Source organism: Scyliorhinus torazame, chromosome 29, assembly GCF_047496885.1.
Source record: "Scyliorhinus torazame isolate Kashiwa2021f chromosome 29, sScyTor2.1, whole genome shotgun sequence".
Taxonomy (NCBI): domain Eukaryota; kingdom Metazoa; phylum Chordata; class Chondrichthyes; order Carcharhiniformes; family Scyliorhinidae; genus Scyliorhinus; species Scyliorhinus torazame.
Window position 1 is genome coordinate 33,679,746 of NC_092735.1, and position 19,117 is coordinate 33,698,862.

Below are 19,117 nucleotides of genomic sequence, written 5' to 3' on the forward strand. Positions count from 1 at the left end.
GTATTAAGAAGCATGACATTCGTGCTCCGCAGTGGAGCAGAAATCCCAGTTCTTACAGCAGTGATGGTACAGGTGGGAGGCGCGGCGTTCTCTGCAGCTTTACATTTCGCCAGCGCTCCCCTGAAGGACACCACGGGAGCCGGATTCCTGTCGGACATTCACAGGAGGCCCACAGGAGAACAACTTCATCGCAGCATGTGCAACGTGCTTTAACAGTATAGATATATCTACGTCTGCAGACACGAACGTAACCTTCCAGTTTTCCCATCGGTGTCACTTTAATAGCTTCCGTGGAGCCTGGGTTCGTGTGGATTTTGTGCCCAGAACCTCCTGCCCGCTCTCACTTTGGTGGTTATCAACATGCTGGTGGGCGGTAGGGGAGGTTTGAGTGATACGGGGGGGGGGGGGCCTGCAGAAAGCAGCAAGGAAAAGAAATAAACTGCCCGCAGACAGGTTCCGAACTACCTTTAGCAGCAGGCTCCCCAGACTTCCAGCAAAAGCAGCTCGGTTTGTAAAAATGAGTGACACTGCCATGCTGTGCCAGTCTGCCCATGTAGTAGAGGAGGTCCTTGCAGAATCTTGCTCCTGCGCCAACTGCACAGCTCAATGATCATTCCCATAAACGATAAAGGTACAAGATTACTAAATCACTATTTCTCCGTACAAGTCGGTATCATTCCACCCTTCCCCCGATTTCAGATATAAACAGAAGAAGAAAAGAGAAAAAAAATAGATATACATCATCATCGCCTCCCTCAGTCTTTACGGAGATTTTTCAGCCGTTTTTCCAGGTCGGCATCTGCATCTTCCAGGACCACGGGCTCCGCTTTCTTCCCGGCAGCAACGCTCAGAGATGCTCCGGTGCTGGGAGGTCTGGAAGTGAAATGGGAAATGTGAGGCTTCTAGCTGGACAGGGAACTGTTGACATTACCAGAGTCCGTTCAGAACGGCTGCTCTCACTGACACTTTTATTTATACAGCACCTCAAATTGAATAGGACCTCCCCAAGGCATTAAAAGATAGATGTGACACCAAGGCACCCGAGGGCAGATGATCAAGAAAAAAGGTTTCCCCAAGGGGTAGAGAGAGGGAGAGCGAGAAAGGAGGGGAGAGGGGTGTAAGAGAGAGGTGGAGAAGCAAAGAATACCTGGGAGAGTCCTGGGGCTGAAGGAGATTCAGAGTCGGGGTAGGTCGAGGGCCATGGTAGGATTTGTAAACAAGGATGGAATTTTTTTATGCCGCATTGCTTGACCGGGGGCCAACATAGGTCAGACAACCTGGTGGGTAACGGTCAACTCATCTCGGAGGCCAGAAGGTCACAGGGTCAATTTGCAGAGAGTAGTCCAGACTGACACTCCCAGTGCCAGTGTTGGGAGTGTGCCGCACTGTCAGATGCGCTGTCTCTTTGTTGGGACATTAAACTAAGATCCCGGCTACCTTCTCAGGAGGACATAAAAATGGACTTGAGGCTTAAGGTGGAACAGGAATGGGAGCTCAACAATTCCCGATGGGGTTCTCAGACCACATAGAGAGAGGGTAAAAAAAAAGGAGGGGGCGTGGTAATTTTGGGCAAGGGAGCAATTACAAATGTGAGAAGGGAGGATATATTACAGTGATCATCAATTGAGGCCACATGGATTGGCTTAGGAACAAGAAAAGGGGCAGTTACACTACCGGGGGTGTTCTATTAGCCCCCCAAACAGTCAGAAATAGAAGAGCAAATATGCAGGCAATTCTCCGATGTGTGCAGAAACAGTAGAGGAGTAACGGTAGGGGATTTTAACTACCCAGTAATAACTGGGATAGTTTCAGTGTAAAGAATAGAGGGAACAGAATTCTTTTTTTAAAAAAAATTATAGTACCCAATTCATTTTTTCCAGAGCAAAGAGAGGACATTTGGGAAGCAAAATCAAAGAGGACCCGGACCCAAAGATGTCTTATCAATGCATTAAATGCAAGAGGAAAATGTAAGAGGACAACTAAGGAAAGAATAGGGCCTATAAAAGACCAAAAAGGGAAGCCTGTGTGTGGAGACAGAGATGTGGGTATGGTTCTTCATGAACACGCTTGTGGCTGTCTTCACAAAAGAGGGACACAATGCAGGCATTGTAGTTAAGGAGGAGGCGTGTGGAGCTTTGGATGTGATCAACAGAGGGAGAGAGGAAGTATGAATGGGATTAGCGTCCTTGAAAGTGGATAAATCACCAGGTGGATGAAATGTACCCCAGGGTGTTAAAAGAAGCCAGGGAGGAAATAGCGGAGGGTCTCGGACCACCATGTTCCAATCCTCACCGGATGCAGGCGAGGTGCCGGAGAATCTGTTCACGTGTGCCTTTGGTTAATCATGGAGCGAGGGATCAATCAAATAATTACAAGCCAGTCAGCGGTGTGAAAAATTATCGGAATCAATTCGGCAGGACAGGATAACCTGTCACTGAGGGAAAACACTGATTAATCAAGGATAGTCAGCATGGGTTTGTCAGGGAAGGTAGAGTCTGACTAATTTGGTTTCGATTTTTGAGGAAGTAACGAGGAGGATCAAGGAGGAAAGTTAAGTTGATGCGGTCGGAATGGATTTTGTTAATGTTTTTGACAAGGTCCCACATGGCAGACTGGTTAAAAGAAAATAAAAGCCCTTGGGATCTTGCTGAATGGAGCAAGACGGATACAAGATTGGCTCAAGTGCCAGGAAACAAAGGGTAATTTTGTAATATGGATGTTTTTGTGACTGGAAGGTGGTTTCCGTGGGGCTCAATGGAATTCAACCCAGAGAAGTGTGAGGTGATGCGTTTGAGGAGGTCAAACAAGGCAAAGGATTGCACAATAAATGGGAGGAGACAGAAGTGTAGAGGAAGTGAGGGACCTTGCAGTATGTGTCCACAGGACAGGTCGACAAAATGGTTAAGGCAGCAAATGGAACCCTTTCATTTATTAACCGAGGTATTGAATAGAAGAGCAGGGAGATGATGCTGAAACTGTATAAAACCTTCGTTAGGCCACAACTGTGCGCAGTTCTGGTCTCCTCATTACAGAAAGGATTAGCGAGGGTACAGAGGAGATTGACGAGGGCTGAAAAGTTGGAGAGGCTGGAGTTGTTCTCCCTGGACAGAGGAGCTGAGGAGAGTTTGATTGAGATGTACAAAATGTTGAGGTTAGAGTGGAAGGGAAGGGAAGGGACTATTTCCTTTAGCAGAGACGGTTCTGGAACTCACTGCCTCACAGGGGTGGTAGAGGCATAAACCCTCAACTCGTTCAAAGGTGTCAGGATGTGCACCTTATGGCCGGTAACCGGCAGGGCAACAGACCAAACGCTGGGGATCACGTCGGGTGGCTTGTTCTTCAGCCGGCGCAGATACGATGGGCCGAGTGCCGTAAACTGTCTGTGATCGGACATGATTATTTTGAAGAACCAGAGGAGTTCACCATGCTCTCTATTTACCTCTCGATTAAAATCGTTTCAAAAGAAATCTGGTTGTGGGAACTTGCTGTGCGTTAATTGGTTGCTGATTTTTCTGGACTACAACCGCACTTCAAAAAATACTTCATTGACTGTAAAGCACTTTTTGGGACATCCAGAAGTCATGGACCGAGCTATACAAATCCAAGTCTGTCTTCTCGAGATCCCAATTACGCGAACATCAACCAGCACGTCGCAAGTTCTGCGCGACTGCCCGACACCGATCGGCGGTATCTTAGACACGGAAACACTAACACGCGACACGGAAACACTAACACGCAAAGGCAGGAAAACAGAAACCGCCCATTCAGAAACGGCTCAGTTGTTGGTGGGACAAGTCGTCTTGGCAACACTGCACCAACAGGTTGCCAGGCAACCTGCGCCAGACACGAGGTGCTACCAATCGGTTCAGATACTCACTGGACAGTTCGTCAGTCAGGTTGAGGCCAAGTTCGTCCAGCACTTGAGACACAATCGCATCACTGCAGAGGCAAAACAAAAATCAGTCGGCGCGTCCAACACAAGCCCTCTGCTATTTTCTCTTCCTATTGGTTGCGGAGAGACTGACCTCTTAGGCTGCAGAGGGAGGTGGGGATTCGCCTTTCTAGGGGTTGGGGGCCGGAACAGGAGAAAAAACAAAGTGCACCTAAAGCCCGACAGCGTCTTGCGGGAGAGGGTTGCCGATTCCAACTACCTTTGTGCTTCCTGGCATCGCACCCCCCGCCCCCCCTCCCCTGATCGGCCTGGCTCTAGTTTTAAGGTTTGGCCCCTCGTTCTGGGTTCTCCCCCAGGAGGAACTAGTTTCCTCTCTCCTTCAATCAACGTAGCCAGGTCAGCTCTTAGTCTTCCTGTACTCGAGGGAACACAAGCCCAATCTGCGCGGTCTGTCCTCATTGTTCCTTCCTTTCAGATCAAGTATCCATTTGCACTTCAGCCCCCTCCCCCACTCCCAAGTCCAATACATCATGCAATAATTGCAGCACAGAATGGAGCCATTTGCCCCATCATCTTCATGCCAGCTCTCTGCAAGAGCTACTCAACTGGTCCCCATACCCCTCCTCCCCTGCCCTTTCTCGTAGACCTGTCATTTCTTGCCCTTCAAGTGCTTATCCAGTCCTTATCGAGAGTCAACATTTATTTTTTTATAAATTTAGAGTACCCAATTCTTGTTTTTCCAATTAAGGGTCAATTCAGCGTGGCCAATCCATCTACCCTGAACATCCTTGGGTTGTTGGGGCGAGACCCACGCAGACACGGGGAGAATGTGCAAACTCCACACGGACAGTGACCCAGAGCCGGGATCGAACCTGGGACCTCGGCGCCGTGAGGCAGCAGTGCTAACCACTGTGCCACCGAGCTGCCCACCACCCCCTCATAATTTTAAACACGTCTATCAGCTCTCCCTCTTCTCTAAATTGAACAGCAGCTTATCTCTGGAACCATTCTCGTAAATCCTTTCTTTATCCTCCCCAAGCTGTGGGCCTGTGCTCTTTGGAGTTTAGAAGAATGAGAGGCGACCTCATTGAGACATACAGGATTCTCGGCGGGTTTGACAGGGTCGATGCGGTGAGGTTGTTTCCCCTTGTAGGAGAGTCCAGGACCAGAGGGCAGAATCTCAGAGTAAGGGTGTCGTCCATTTGAGGCAGAGATGAGAAGGAATCTCTTCTCTCGGAGGATAGTGAATCTGTGGAATTCTTTACCGCAGAGAGCTGTAGAGGCTGGGGCGTTTAGTATGTTCAAGAAGGCTGAGACAGACAGATTTTTAATCAGCAAAGTGACTCAAGGGTGACGGGGATAATGATGTGGAGATGCCGGCGTTGGACTGGGGTGGGCACAGTAAGAAGTCTTACAACACCAGGTTAAAGTCCAACAGGTTTGTTTCCAATCACTAGCTTTCGGAGCGCTGCTCCTTCCTCAGGTGAATGGGGATAAGGGGGGGGGGATAGTGGAGTTGAGGATTATCATGTCGGATCAGTCATGATCTCGTTGAATAGCGGAGCAGACTCGATGGGCTGAATGGCCTACTTCTGCTCTCAAATCTTATGGTCTTGATTGACACAATACTCCAGTTAAGGCCTAAAGCTACTTACTTACTTTTGCCACTTTATACCTCTATTTATAAAGCCCAAGACCCCTTCGGCTTTATTATTCCTCAACCTGCCCTGCCACCTTCAAGGAATTTCAACACCTGTCCTTCCTGATGTGAAAACAATGCCCCAAATGTGTTTTCACCCCGAGCTCGGTACAGCTGCAACATCATAGTAATGTGCGCTTGACTGTTGGTAGTGAAGCTGCCCCATTGTTGGATGAATCCCAATCGCAGGTCATCAGAAAACCAACAGGTGGGAATGAACATTAACGGACCCCCGGGACTCCATCATAGGCGGTTATGTGATCCGAACGGAATGAACGTTGCCCCCCCCCCCCCCCCCCCGGTCATTCTGCGCAGTGGAGAACTGCCGTGAGACAACCTCGTCGCAGCACCGATGACCTCAAACAAATTTATAAACCACCTCCCACCAGCCAAAACCAGTGCCCAGTTCATCCAGCCAGTTGGCCTTTCTTCCCACTCCTGATTAATCTACTCCCCACTTCTCCTGAAGCACGGACTCGCACTGTGCCGTTGGTCCCAAGACTCCCGCACTCGGGTATCTCACCCAATCCCACACGCAGTCCAATTTGGGAAGACTACATTCCGACAGACTAACCCCATCCTAATCACACCCACAAACATCAGCTTCCACCTGTGCTCTTTAACTGGGCAGGAAACCATTCCAGTGAATAGTGAATCAGTGGTGGATGAGACGGAGGGCAGTGCCCAATGGGAAAACAGGAGATGCTGGGAGAATCTTCTCTCATTAACATACAAAGGGTTAATAGGACCGAAAACAGCGCTGGAAGCCAGATCTATAATAACTTAAAAAATGAAAAATATGGGTTAGGGGTGGAATTTGCTGATTCCTTCAGAGCACAAGTACAGGGGAGATGGGATGAATGGCCTGCATTTCTGCTGCAAGGCATTTTTATTCTATGACCTTTGCAAGTAACATGCAAACAGTAGGTGGTGGTTACTCATGGGAGCTGCGAGATGTGCCTGGCACAAGTAATTCACATCAAAGTAAGCTCCCGGACCTCCTGCTAGCCAGAGTGTGAATCATCAGCTCGAGTCACCAGCACGTCACGGAGCTGGTAGATCCCAGTCCCGGAGTCTGGCAGATCCCGGTCCCGGAGTCTGGCACAGCCTGGGAGCAGAGATTTGGGAAGCGGTCACACGACAGGGCTCAGAATAAGGACGTGACCGTGAATGGTGGAACAGGCTGGAGGTGTTGAATGGGCTGCATGCGTGTCCCTCATGATGTTAATTATATTGTTAAGATATAATTTTACTGTTAAGACAGCTGAAGGGCAGCCAGGTTCGATTCCCGGCTTGGGTCACTCCACTGTCTGTGCAGTGTCTGCGTGGGTTTCCTCCGGGTGCTCCGGTTTCCTCCCATAAGTCCCGAAAGACGTGCTTGTTAGGTGAATTGGACATTCTGAATTCTCCCTCTGTGTACCCGAACAGGCGCCGCAAAGGCGACTGGGGGATTTTCACAGTAACTTCATTGGAGTGTTAATGTAAGCCTACTTGTGACAATAATAAAGATTTTATTTTTTTTAATTTTAGAGTACCCAATTCATTTTTTCCAATTAAGGGGCAATTTAGCGCGGCCAACCCACCTAGCCTGCACATTTTTTGGGGTTGTGGGGGCGAAACCCACGCAGACACGGGGCGAATGTGCAAACTCCACACGGACAGTGACCCAGAGCCGTGATCAAACCTGGGACCTCGGCGCCCTTAGGCAGCAGTGCTAACCCACTGCGCCACCGTGCTGCCCTCTTCAATAATAAAAATTATAATGAAGTAATCAGAGCACTTGTAAAGAGAGACTGTGCCTTCCGTGACTGGTGGGCACCACGGGGGGCTGGAGTTCTTCATCAGTCCCCACATTAACATTTTCATTTGATTGGACAAGTTTCCTTTAAGATTTTGTCTTTTGTTACAATGACTCTTTAAGAGGCGATTGCTTTAATTTAACTGGTTAGTTTGATTAATTTGTCCAGTTTATGTTATGGGTTACTCAAAAGAATATAGCTAAGTTCCGCACACATGAGTACGGCCTCAACCGGGACCTTGGATTCATGTCGCATTACATTCACCCCTCACCATCTGGCCTGGGCTTGCAAAATCCTACCAACTGTCCTGGCTTGAGACAATTCACACGTCTTTAACCTGGGGTTACCCCCATCTCTGGCTCAGTAAAGGCTTAATTACCTGCAAATGCTCGCATTCAAAGCATCGTTTTGCATCTTTGACTTTGTCTATATATATGTTTCTGGAACAGACCTCTTCATTCACCTGAGGAAGGAGCAGTGCTCCGAAAGCTAGTGACATCGAAACAAACCTGTTGGACTTTAACCTGGTGTTGTAAGACTTCTTACAAAAGAATAGAGAGAGACTACGCCTTCCATGTGGGCAATGCAGCGGCTAGAGCGCATCATTGGCTCCCAAAACAACACTTCGTTTTAGTTTAAGTTTTCTTTTAATCCTGATCAGGACTGCTGGGACACTGGGCGGGTTGGGAGGAGCCAGACGTTACGCAAGGTTGCATTCTGTAATAAAGGAACTACCACAAAAAGGACGGGCGTCTGGTTTTATACTTCAACACACTGTGTGGGATTCAATTCTCATTGTGTTGCTCCGGATCCCATTTCCCTAACACCCACTGTGGTATATCCTTCACTGACCTCTCTTCCTCGTCATCTTCGTCGCCCATGGCATCATCAATGGCGTCATTCATCATTTCCTCCTTCATATCCATGATCTCCGACTGCTTCTCAAACTCCATCATGATCTTCTGAATCTGAGGCAGTTTCAACTGCAACATGGGAGAACAGGATTGGGGAGGGAATTAAGGTCAGTAGCTCTTGTGCGGCAGGAAATCCGGGTACCTAAGTAGCGATTACCCACACTGCGTTTGGTCTAAATATGTGGTCGAAACCATGTGCCATCCCTACAGTTCCTCCCAAAAGCAAAAAGCAGCGATCTTAAGCTTCGGTCACAACTGCAGGATAACTAAGCCCCTTGTCAAAAATAAATAGTGCAAATCGCGCATTCTGAAATGAAGGCTAAAAAGCCCCAATGAACCCTGGTTACTGGAATAAACAATATTACCAATCACAGCATCGGAAGAGAAAAGGCAGTTAAGTTATCTCATCTTATCCCTTTCTAGATGGATGGAAAGCTGGTTAGCAGAAAGGAAGCAAAAATTTGGAACAAATAGGTCTTTTTCGGATTGCCAGGCAGTGACTAGTGGGGTACCGCATGGATCTGTGCTAGGTCCGCAACTGTTCATCTGTGCTAGGTCCCCAACTGTTCACATTATATATTAATGATTTGGGCGAGGGAACTAAATGTGTTATCTCCAAATTTGCAGATGATACAAAGCTGGGTGGAGGGTGAGCTGTGAGGAGGATGCAAAGATACTTCAGCGGGATTTGGACAGGCTGAGTGAGTGGGCATATGCATGGCAGATGCAGTATAATGTGGATAAATGTGAGGTTATCCACTTTGGTAGCAAAAATTGGAAGGCAGATTATTTGAATTGGTGTAAATTGAGAGAGGTGGATACTCAGCGAGACCTTGGTGTCCTCGTGCATCAGACGCTGAAAGGAAGCGTGCTGGTACAGCAGGCTGTAAAGAAGGCAAATGGTATGTTGGCCTTCATAGCGAGAGGATGTGAATATAGGAATAGAGATATTTTACTGCAATTATATAGGGTGTTGCTGTGGCCATAGCTGGAGTATTTTGTGCAGTTTTGGTGTCCTTATTTGAGGAAGGATGTTCTTGCTATGGAGGGAGTGTAGCGAGGGTTTACCAGGCTGAATCCTGGGATGGCGGGACTGTCTAATGAGGAGAGACTAAATCGGTTAGTACTATATTCATTGGAGTTTAGAAGAGTGAGAGGGGATCTCATAGAAACTTATAAAATTCTAACAGGATCAGACAGGGTAGATTCAGAAAGAATGTTCCTGAGTGGGGGAGCCCAGAGCCAGGGGTCCTAGTTTGAGGATAAGGGGTAAACCTTTTGGGACTGAGGCGAGGAGAAATGTCTTCACCCAGAGAGCGGTGAATCTGTGGAATTCACTCCCACAGAAAGTAGTTGAGGCCAAAATGTTGTCGAATTTCAAGAAGGAAATAAATATAGCTCTTGGAGCTAAAGGGATCAAGGGATATGGGAGGAAGGCAGGAGAAGGGTATTGAACTTGATGATCAGCTGTGATCATGATGAATAGTGGAGCAGGCTTGAAGGGCTGAATGGCCTCCTCCTGCTTGTCTTCTATGTTTCTATGTAAATGTTGGTAAATGAATTGCCCATTCCCAGCATTTTTCAAAATTCACTCCAGGAGGTACCTTAAATCCCTCAGCATCTCTGCAGCCACCATGAGTCTCACAACTCTGAATGACCCATTGCTATGATGCCTTGTACATGGCAGCAACCAAATCCCTGGGGGAAAGTTCCAGCTCTCTAATTCCTCTCCTGCAACACACACTCTCTCACTCCCCTCACAACCTACACTTGCTCACTCCAGCAGTAACAAAGGTATGGGCGGGTCCTATCTTACCTGCTGGTTCATGGTGGCCATGGCCTTAGTGACGCCCTTCATTGCCTGGGCCATGGTGTTGTTGGATTTCAGCGTCTGGATCTTCAGGGACACCGCCTGGATGTTCGCCTTCATCATGATAAATTTCTTCACGTAGCGCCGTGTCCGCACCAAGTCTTTCGCCATTATCTTAACTGCGTCCTAGGAGTTGGGAAAAAACAGAGAGGATCATAAGCGAAGTTTGGAACTGCTCAGATAATCACCAGATTTACAGACGTAGAAACAGGCCATTCAGCCCAAATCGTCCATGCTGTTATTTTTCCTCCACACGAGCCTCCTCCCTCCCTATCAACCTATCTTCCTATTCCTTTCTCCCTCCTGTACCTCTCTGGTTTCTCTTTGAACATACAAAATAGGGGCAGAAATAGGCCATTTCGCTCTGTGAGCCTGCTCCACCTGCCATTCAGTATGTTCATGGCTGACGTGGTGTCGAGTTCTACATTCACATCTACCCCCGATCCCCTTGCCTAATAAGAATCTATCTCTGCCTTAAACATATCCAACGATCCCGGCCTCCACCGCCTTCTGAAACAGAGGTCCAAAGTCACACAACCCTCCGAGAAAGAATTTCTCCTCATCTCAGTCCTGAAAGGGTGACCCCTGATTTTAAAACAGTGCCCTCTGTTTCTGGACTCACCCACAAGAGGAAACATCATTTCCAAGTCCACCTTGTCAAGGTTGTTCAGGATAATATGCACTTCAATCAAGTCATCCTTTACTCTTCTAAACTCCAGTGGAAGCAAAACCAATACGTCCACCCTTTCCTCACAAGACGACCCGTTCATTCCAGGTATTAATTTTGGTAAACCTCCTCTGAACTGCCTCCAATGCATAATAATAATCTTGATTGTCACAAGTAGGCTGACATTAACACTGCAATGAAGTTACTGTGAAAATCCCTAGTCGCCACATTCCGGCGTCTGTTCGGGTACACTGAGGGAGAATTTCAGAATGTCCAATTCACCTGACAGCACGTCTTTCAGGACTTGTGGGAGGAAACCGGAGCACCCGGAGGAGGAAACCCACGCAGACACGGGGAGAACGTGCAGACTCCGCACAGACAGTGACCCAAGACGGGAATCGCATCCGGGACCCCAGGGGTTATGAAGCAACGGTGCTAACCACTGTGCTACCGTGCCGCCCATTGCTGAAATTTCTGTCTTGGTGGCTTAAAATAGGAATCAAAAGAATTACGACGATTAGACCTGGAACCACCATTCCAGATTACCCAAGGCATGTTCAACTCATTACAATGCAACTGTGACGCATATCGTCATCTTGAATTCCCGTACTCGAAAGTGGCAAGAAGCTACCTGCCACGAAAGAATCCTCAACATCCTCTCTCACTCGTACCATCTGCCCTTGTTTCGCCATTTTCTTAATGTCAGCTATGATTTTCTTCTCCTGCTGCTCCAGTTTCTGCCGCTCCCGGTCCAGTTCCCGCATGGCCCGATTCAGGGCCCGCTGGTTCTGCCGTAGCATCTCCTCCGGGGTCTTTCTCCTACCGAATATGGCATCATGGTGCTTCAGTGAGCTGCAGGAGGGAGGGAGGAAAGCCAGCAAGAGGGGGTCAGCACAGTTTACCAGGCAGCGCTGTCCTTTCAACAGAGAAAACTTACAATTCTCACGCAGGCTTTCCGGTTTCCACAAAGGAAGGAATCACTTGAATTTACAGAGCCTTTCTCAATGTCCCAAAACACTTGAGCCAGTGGTGTATCCTTATTGTCGGAGACATCAACCAATTTGCACACAGCAAGCTCCCACAAACATCAACGTGACAATGACCAGATTATATATATATATATATATATATATATATATATATTTTAAATGTGAGTTGAGGGATAAATATTGGCCAGGCCACTGGGGAGAACTCCCAGCTCTTAGTGCCATGGGATCTTTTACAAGCAGCTCAGTTTGACTTGTTCCCCAAAAGGCAGCACCTCTGGGAGTGCAGCACTCCATCAGCTCTGCACTGGGAGAGGCGGCACGGATTGGGTACTCAGGCCGAGAGAGTGGAGGCTGCCTGGAATAGGATGCAACCCACAGAACCGTGGTGGATCCTGAAAACCACCGAAAACAAACACCCCCCCCACTTCTACCAGAAGAGGGGCATTCAACCCTTCAGGTTTGCGTCCTGGGGAGGGGGAAAGAGGGCTGAAGGGAGAGATAGTGGTGAGGGGGCGGGGTGGTGAGAGGAGGGGGGGGGCGGGGGGGGAGAAGCAGGGGGATGGTGAGGGGGCAGGATGGTGAGGGGCAGGATGGTGAAGGGGGCAGGATGGTGAGGGGGCAGGATGGTGAGGGGGCAGGATGGTGAGGGGGCAGGATGGTGAGGGGGCAGGATGGTGAGGGGGGCAGGATGGTGAGGGGGCAGGATGGTGAGGGGGCAGGATGGTGAGGGGGCAGGATGGTGAGGGGGCAGGATGGTGAGGGGGCAGGATGGTGAGGGGGCAGGATGGTGAGGGGGCAGGATGGTGAGGGGGCAGGATGGTGAGGGGGCAGGATGGTGAGGGGCAGGATGGTGAGGGGGCAGGATGGTGAGGGGGCAGGATGGTGAGGGGCAGGATGGTGAGGGGGCAGGATGGTGAGGGGGCAGGATGGTGAGGGGGCAGGATGGTGAGGGGGCAGGATGGTGAGGGGGCAGGATGGTGAGGGGGCAGGATGGTGAGGGGGCAGGATGGTGAGGGGGCAGGATGGTGAGGGGGCAGGATGGTGAGGGGGCAGGATGGTGAGGGGGCAGGATGGTGAGGGGGCAGGATGGTGAGGGGGCAGGATGGTGAGGGGGCAGGATGGTGAGGGGGCAGGATGGTGAGGGGGCAGGATGGTGAGGGGGGCAGGATGGTGAGGGGGCAGGATGGTGAGGGGGCAGGATGGTGAGGGGGCAGGATGGTGAGGGGCAGGATGGTGAGGGGGCAGGATGGTGAGGGGGCAGGATGGTGAGGGGGCAGGATGGTGAGGGGCAGGATGGTGAGGGGGCAGGATGGTGAGGGGGCAGGATGGTGAGGGGGCAGGATGGTGAGGGGGGCAGGATGGTGAGGGGGCAGGATGGTGAGGGGGCAGGATGGTGAGGGGGCAGGATGGTGAGGGGGCAGGATGGTGAGGGGCAGGATGGTGAGGGGGCAGGATGGTGAGGGGGCAGGATGGTGAGGGGGCAGGATGGTGAGGGGGCAGGATGGTGAGGGGGCAGGATGGTGAGGGGGCAGGATGGTGAGGGGGCAGGATGGTGAGGGGGCAGGATGGTGAGGGGGCAGGAGGTGAGGGGCAGATGGTGAGGGGGCAGGATGGTGAGGGGGCAGGATGGTGAGGGGGCAGGATGGTGAGGGGGCAGGATGGTGAGGGGCAGGATGTGAGGGGGCAGGATGGTGAGGGGGCAGGATGGTGAGGGGGCAGGATGGTGAGGGGGCAGGATGGTGAGGGGGCAGGATGGTGAGGGGGCAGGATGGTGAGGGGGCAGGATGGTGAGGGGGCGGATGGTGAAGGAGGGGAGGGGAGGAGGGGGAGGGGGAGGAGGGGGATGGGAAGAGGGTGAGGAGGGATGGGGAGGAGGGGATGGTGAGGGGGATGGTGAGAGGGGGAGGGGGAGGGGGTGGTGGGGGAGCAGGGGGGTGGTGAGGGGAGGGGGGTGGTGAGGGGGAGCAGGGGGGTGGTGAGGGGGAGCAGGGGGGTGGTGAGGGGGAGCAGGGGGGTGGTGAGGGGGAGCAGGGGGGTGGTGAGGGGGAGCAGGTGGGTGGTGAGGGGGAGCAGGGGGTGGTGAGGGGGAGCAGGAGGGTGGTGAGGGGGAGCAGGGGGGTGGTGAGGGGGAGCAGGGGGGTGGTGAGGGGAGCAGGGGGTGGTGAGGGGGAGCAGGGGGGTGGTGAGGGGAGCAGGGGGTGTGGAGTGGGGGTGAGGGAGCAGGGGGTGGTGAGGGGGAGCAGGGGGTGGTGAGGGGGAGCAGGGGGGGGTGGAGAGGGGTGAGGGGAGCAGGGGGGTGGTGAGGGGAGCAGGGGGGTGGTGAGGGGGAGCAGGGGGGTGGTGAGGGGGAGCAGGGGGGTGGTGAGGGGGAGCAGGGGGGTGGTGAGGGGGAGCAGGGGGGGTGGTGAGGGGGAGCAGGGGGTGGTGAGGGGGAGCAGGGGGTGTGGTGAGGGGGAGCAGGGGGTGGTGAGGGGGAGCAGGGGGGTGGTGAGGGGGAGCAGGGGGGTGGTGAGGGGGAGCAGGGGGGTGGTGAGGGGGAGCAGGGGGGTGGTGAGGGGAGCAGGGGTGGTGAGGGGAGCAGGGGGGTGGTGAGGGGGAGCAGGGGGGTGGTGAGGGGAGCAGGGGGGTGGTGAGTGGGAGCAGGGGGGTGGTGAGGGGGAGCAGGGGTGGTGAGGGGAGCAGGGGGTGGTGAGGGGGAGCAGGGGGGTGGTGAGGGGGAGCAGGGGGGTGGTGAGGGGAGCAGGGGGGTGTGGTGAGGGGAGCAGGGGGGTGGTGAGGGGGAGCAGGGGGTGGGTGAGGGGGAGCAGGGGGGTGGTGAGGGGGAGCAGGGGGTGGTGAGGGGGAGCAGGGGGTGGTGAGGGGGAGCAGGGGGGTGGTGAGGGGGAGCAGGGGGGTGGTGAGGGGAGCAGGGGGTGGTGAGGGACAGGGGGGGTGGTGAGGGGGAGCAGGGGGGTGGTGAGGGGGAGCAGGGGGGTGGTGAGGGGGAGCAGGGGGTGGTGAGGGGGAGCAGGGGGGTGGTGAGGGGAGCAGGGGGGTGGTGAGGGGGAGCAGGGGGGTGGTGAGGGGGAGCAGGGGGGTGGTGAGGGGAGCAGGGGGGTGGTGAGGGGAGCAGGGGGTGGTGAGGGGAGGGTGGTGAGGGAGCAGGGGGGTGGTGAGGGGGAGCAGGGGGGTGGTGAGGGGAGCAGGGGGGTGGTGAGGGGGAGCAGGGGGTGGTGAGGGGGAGCAGGGGGGTGGTGAGGGGGGAGCAGGGGGGTGGTGAGGGGGAGCAGGGGGGTGGTGAGGGGGAGCAGGGGGGTGGTGAGGGGGAGCAGGGGGGTGGTGAGGGGGAGCAGGGGGGTGGTGAGGGGGAGCAGGGGGTGGTGAGGGGGAGCAGGGGGGTGGTGAGGGGGAGCAGGGGGGTGGTGAGGGGGAGCAGGGGGGTGGTGAGGGGGAGCAGGGGGGTGGTGAGGGGGAGCAGGGGGGTGGTGAGGGGGAGCAGGGGGGTGGTGAGGGGAGCAGGGGGGTGGTGAGGGGGAGCAGGGGGGTGGTGAGGGGGAGCAGGGGGGTGGTGAGGGGAGCAGGGGGTGGTGAGGGGGAGCAGGGGGGTGGTGAGGGGAGCAGGGGGGTGGTGAGGGGGAGCAGGGGGGTGGTGAGGGGGAGCAGGGGGGTGGTGAGGGGGAGCAGGGGGGTGGTGAGGGGGAGCAGGGGGGTGGTGAGGGGAGCAGGGGGGTGGTGAGGGGGAGCAGGGGGGTGGTGAGGGGGAGCAGGGGGGTGGTGAGGGGGAGCAGGGGGTGGTGAGGGGGAGCAGGGGGGTGGTGAGGGGAGCAGGGGGGTGGTGAGGGGGAGCAGGGGGTGGTGAGGGGGAGCAGGGGGGTGGTGAGGGGAGCAGGGGGGTGAGGTGAGGGGAGCAGGGGGTGGTGAGGGGAGCAGGGGGGTGGTGAGGGGGAGCAGGGGGGTGGTGAGGGGGAGCAGGGGGTGGTGAGGGGAGCAGGGGGGTGGTGAGGGGAGCAGGGGGGCGGTGAGGGGGGAGCAGGGGGGTGGTGAGGGGGAGCAGGGGGGTGGTGAGGGGGAGCAGGGGGTGGTGAGGGGGAGCAGGGGGGTGGTGAGGGGGAGCAGGGGGGTGGTGAGGGGGAGCAGGGGGGTGGTGAGGGGGAGCAGGGGGGTGGTGAGGGGAGCAGGGGGTGGTGAGGGGGAGCAGGGGGTGGTGGGGGGAGCAGGGGGAATGGTGAGGAGGGGATGGTGAGGGGGACGGGAGGATGAGGGGGCAGGATGGGGATGGTGGAGGGGGGGGGACAGTGAGGAGGGGGGGGGGGGAGGGGCGGTGAGGGGGGGAAGGGGCGGTGAGGGGGGGGACACGGTGAGGGGGGAAGGGACGGTGAGGGGGGGGGGGAGTGGCGGTGGTGAGGCGGGGGGGCGGTGGTGAGGGGGGGGCGGTGGTGAGGGGGGGGCGGTGGTGAGGGGGGGCGGGGTTTAAGCTGACCCCTCTGCCCGAGCTGACCTCCCCCTCCCCCCGGGCGGACCTGTCTCTCACACTCCTGGGACTCCGGTGGGCTCGGGGCCTCTGCTTCCTGTTGTTGTCGATGACTTCACCGGCGCCTCGGCCAATGGGAAAGGTCGGCCGCAGTGACGTACTGCGGCGGATGACATCACGCGTCACCGACGTAATCTCTCCACCCCGCGCAGGCGCAGATCCCGGTAGCATGCCCGGCCAGCAGAGCGCGCATGCGCAGTGCCTCAATCTGGGCCAGTCTGGCAGTAGCATTGGGCAGCGACTGTGTCTGCAACTAATAATAATAATAATCTTTATTGTCACAAGTAACTTTATTGAAGCCTACTTGTGACAATAAACAATTATTATTATTAGGATCTATGATAGAAATTACAGCAGATTGAAGGAGGCCATTAAGTTCATGGTGTCCAAGTAATCATCCAGACTAATTCCACTGTCCTTGCTGGTTCCAGCTATTCCTGCGCCGATCCGAGCACTTCAAATGAGGGTTTCTTCCTCTCCCATCTTTTCAGGCAGTGACCTCCACATCCCCAGCCACCCCCAGGATGAACAGCTCCTCACAAATCCACTCTAAACCTCCCACCTTGGCCCAGGGCTCCTCAACCAACAAAGAAAAAATGCTTCCTAACCTCTATCACCATTTTATCCCGATACTCTGTCCTGAGTGAGCATTGGCAACCATGGACGTCTACTGGATTGGTCCAAGATTGTGCTTGGCAAAGTACTGCAATGCGACCAGCCTGAACGAGTGTGCCATCACAGTAACTGACTTCATTAGTAAGTGTGTCGGAGACTGTGTGCCAAAGAAGCAAATCCGCGTGTTTCCCAACCAGAAACCCTGGATGAACAGGGATATCCACTGCTTGCTGAAGTCTAGATCTGAGGTGTTCAAGTCAGGCGACCCTGACCTCTACAAGAAAGCCAGATATGATCTAAAGAAATCCATCAGATGCCAAAAGACAGTACCGGACCAAGCTCGAGTCCCAGGCTAGCCACACAGATCCCTGCCGTCTATGGCAAGGTCTCCAAGACAAAACGGGCTACAAGATGAAGGCATGTAAAATCGTCAGCTCCAACGCACCCCACCCTGATGAGCTCAACGCATTCTATGCCCGCTTTGCGCAAGAGGTCAGCGAGAGAGAGCCCTCCACCCCAGAAGCCGCGGGTGAACTTGTATCTGAGATCACCACTGCAGACGTCAGAGCAGCCTTCTCGAAGGTCAACCCACGGAAAGCCACTGGCCTGGATGGGGTACCCGGACGGGCACTCGGGTCTTGCGTGGATCAGCTGGCGGGGGTATTTGCAGACATCTTCAACCTCTCTTTACAACAATCTGAGGTCCCTATCTGCTTCAAGAAGACGACCATCATCCCTGTACCAAAAAAAAGTCAAGCAGCGTGCCTTAATGACTATCGTCCAGTGGCTCTGACATCCATCACCATGAAGTGCTTCGAAAGGTTAGTCATGGCACGAATCAACTCCAGCCTCCCGGATTGCCTTGATCCACTACAATTTGCCTACCGCTGCAACAGATCCACAGCGGGCACCATATCCATGGCCCCACACTCTACCCTGGAACACCTAGATAACAAAGACACCTATGTCAGACTCCTATTTATCGACGACAGCTCAGCCTTCAACACCATCATTCCTACAAAACTCATCTCTCCTCCCTCTGCAACTGGATCCTGAACTTTCTAACCCACAGGCCACAATCAGTAAAGATAGGCAAAACCTCCTCCATGATCATACTGAACACCGGTGCCGCACAAGGCTGTGACTCAGCCCCCTACTATACTCCTTATACACCTATGACTGTGGCCAAATTCCCCTCCAATTCGATTTTCAAATTTGCTGATGACACCACCGTGGTGGGTCGGATTTCAAACAATGACGAGACAGAGTACAGGAATGAGAGTATGTCCAGGGTGCGTGGGGTCATAATTATGCTGGTGAGGTTCGTAGCTGACATGCCAAATTTCCTTAGTCTTCTGAGAAAGTAGTCGTTGGTGGGCTTTCTTAACTATAGTGTCAGCATGGAGGAACTAAGGAAATTTGGCATGTCAGCTACGAACCTCACCAACTTCTACAGATGCACCATAGAAAGCATTCTTTCTGGTTGTATCACTCTTGGTATGAAGCCTGCTCTGCCCAAGACCGCAGGAAACTACAAAAGGTTGTGAATGTAGCCCAGTTCATCATGCAAACCAGCCTCCCATCCATTGACTCTATCTATAATTCCCACTGCCTCAGAAAGGCAGCCAGCATAATTAAGGACCCCACGCACCCTGGACATACTCTCTTCCACCTTCTTCCGTCAGGAAAAATATACCAAAGTTTGAGGTCACGTACCAACCGACTCAAGAACAGATTCTTCCCTACTGCCATCAGACTTTTGAATGGACCTACCTCGTATTAAGTTGATATTTTCTCTACAGCCTGTTATAACTGTAACATTATATTCTGCAGACCCTCCTTCCTTCCCTATGTACAGTATGCATTGTTTGTACAGCATGCAAGAAACAATACTTTTCACTGTATACTAACTAATACATGTGACAATAATAAATCAAATCAAATCAAATGGCTTGCCATTGCCATCTGCAGTATTGGCTGACCAGAAAACTCTCCTGTTTTTGCTGCCAGTCATCACGCATATTGGAAGGATTTACAAACTGTTAATCAACACAATAATGTGTTTGGTCACATTATTCTGTGGCCATCAAGGTGGGATTTATAATCCAGACTTCTGGCCCAGAGGTAGGGATACTACCACTGTGTCACAAACCTCCTCCCGC

General features: G+C 53.4%; 1 protein-coding gene across 1 annotated transcript; it reads right to left on the reverse strand.

Moving 5' to 3' along the window:
* Positions 1-108: 108 nt before the first annotated feature.
* On the reverse strand, positions 109-16,511 carry LOC140404149 (charged multivesicular body protein 2a). Its single transcript, XM_072492566.1, has 6 exons — positions 16,330-16,511; positions 11,513-11,693; positions 10,121-10,300; positions 8,243-8,373; positions 3,874-3,939; positions 109-873 (listed from the first exon to the last, which is right to left on the reverse strand). Exons 1-6 carry the CDS (start codon positions 16,509-16,511, stop codon positions 756-758), a joined length of 858 nt encoding a protein of 285 aa, XP_072348667.1. The 3' UTR covers positions 109-755.
* Between the last annotated feature and the right edge of the window lie 2,606 nt (positions 16,512-19,117).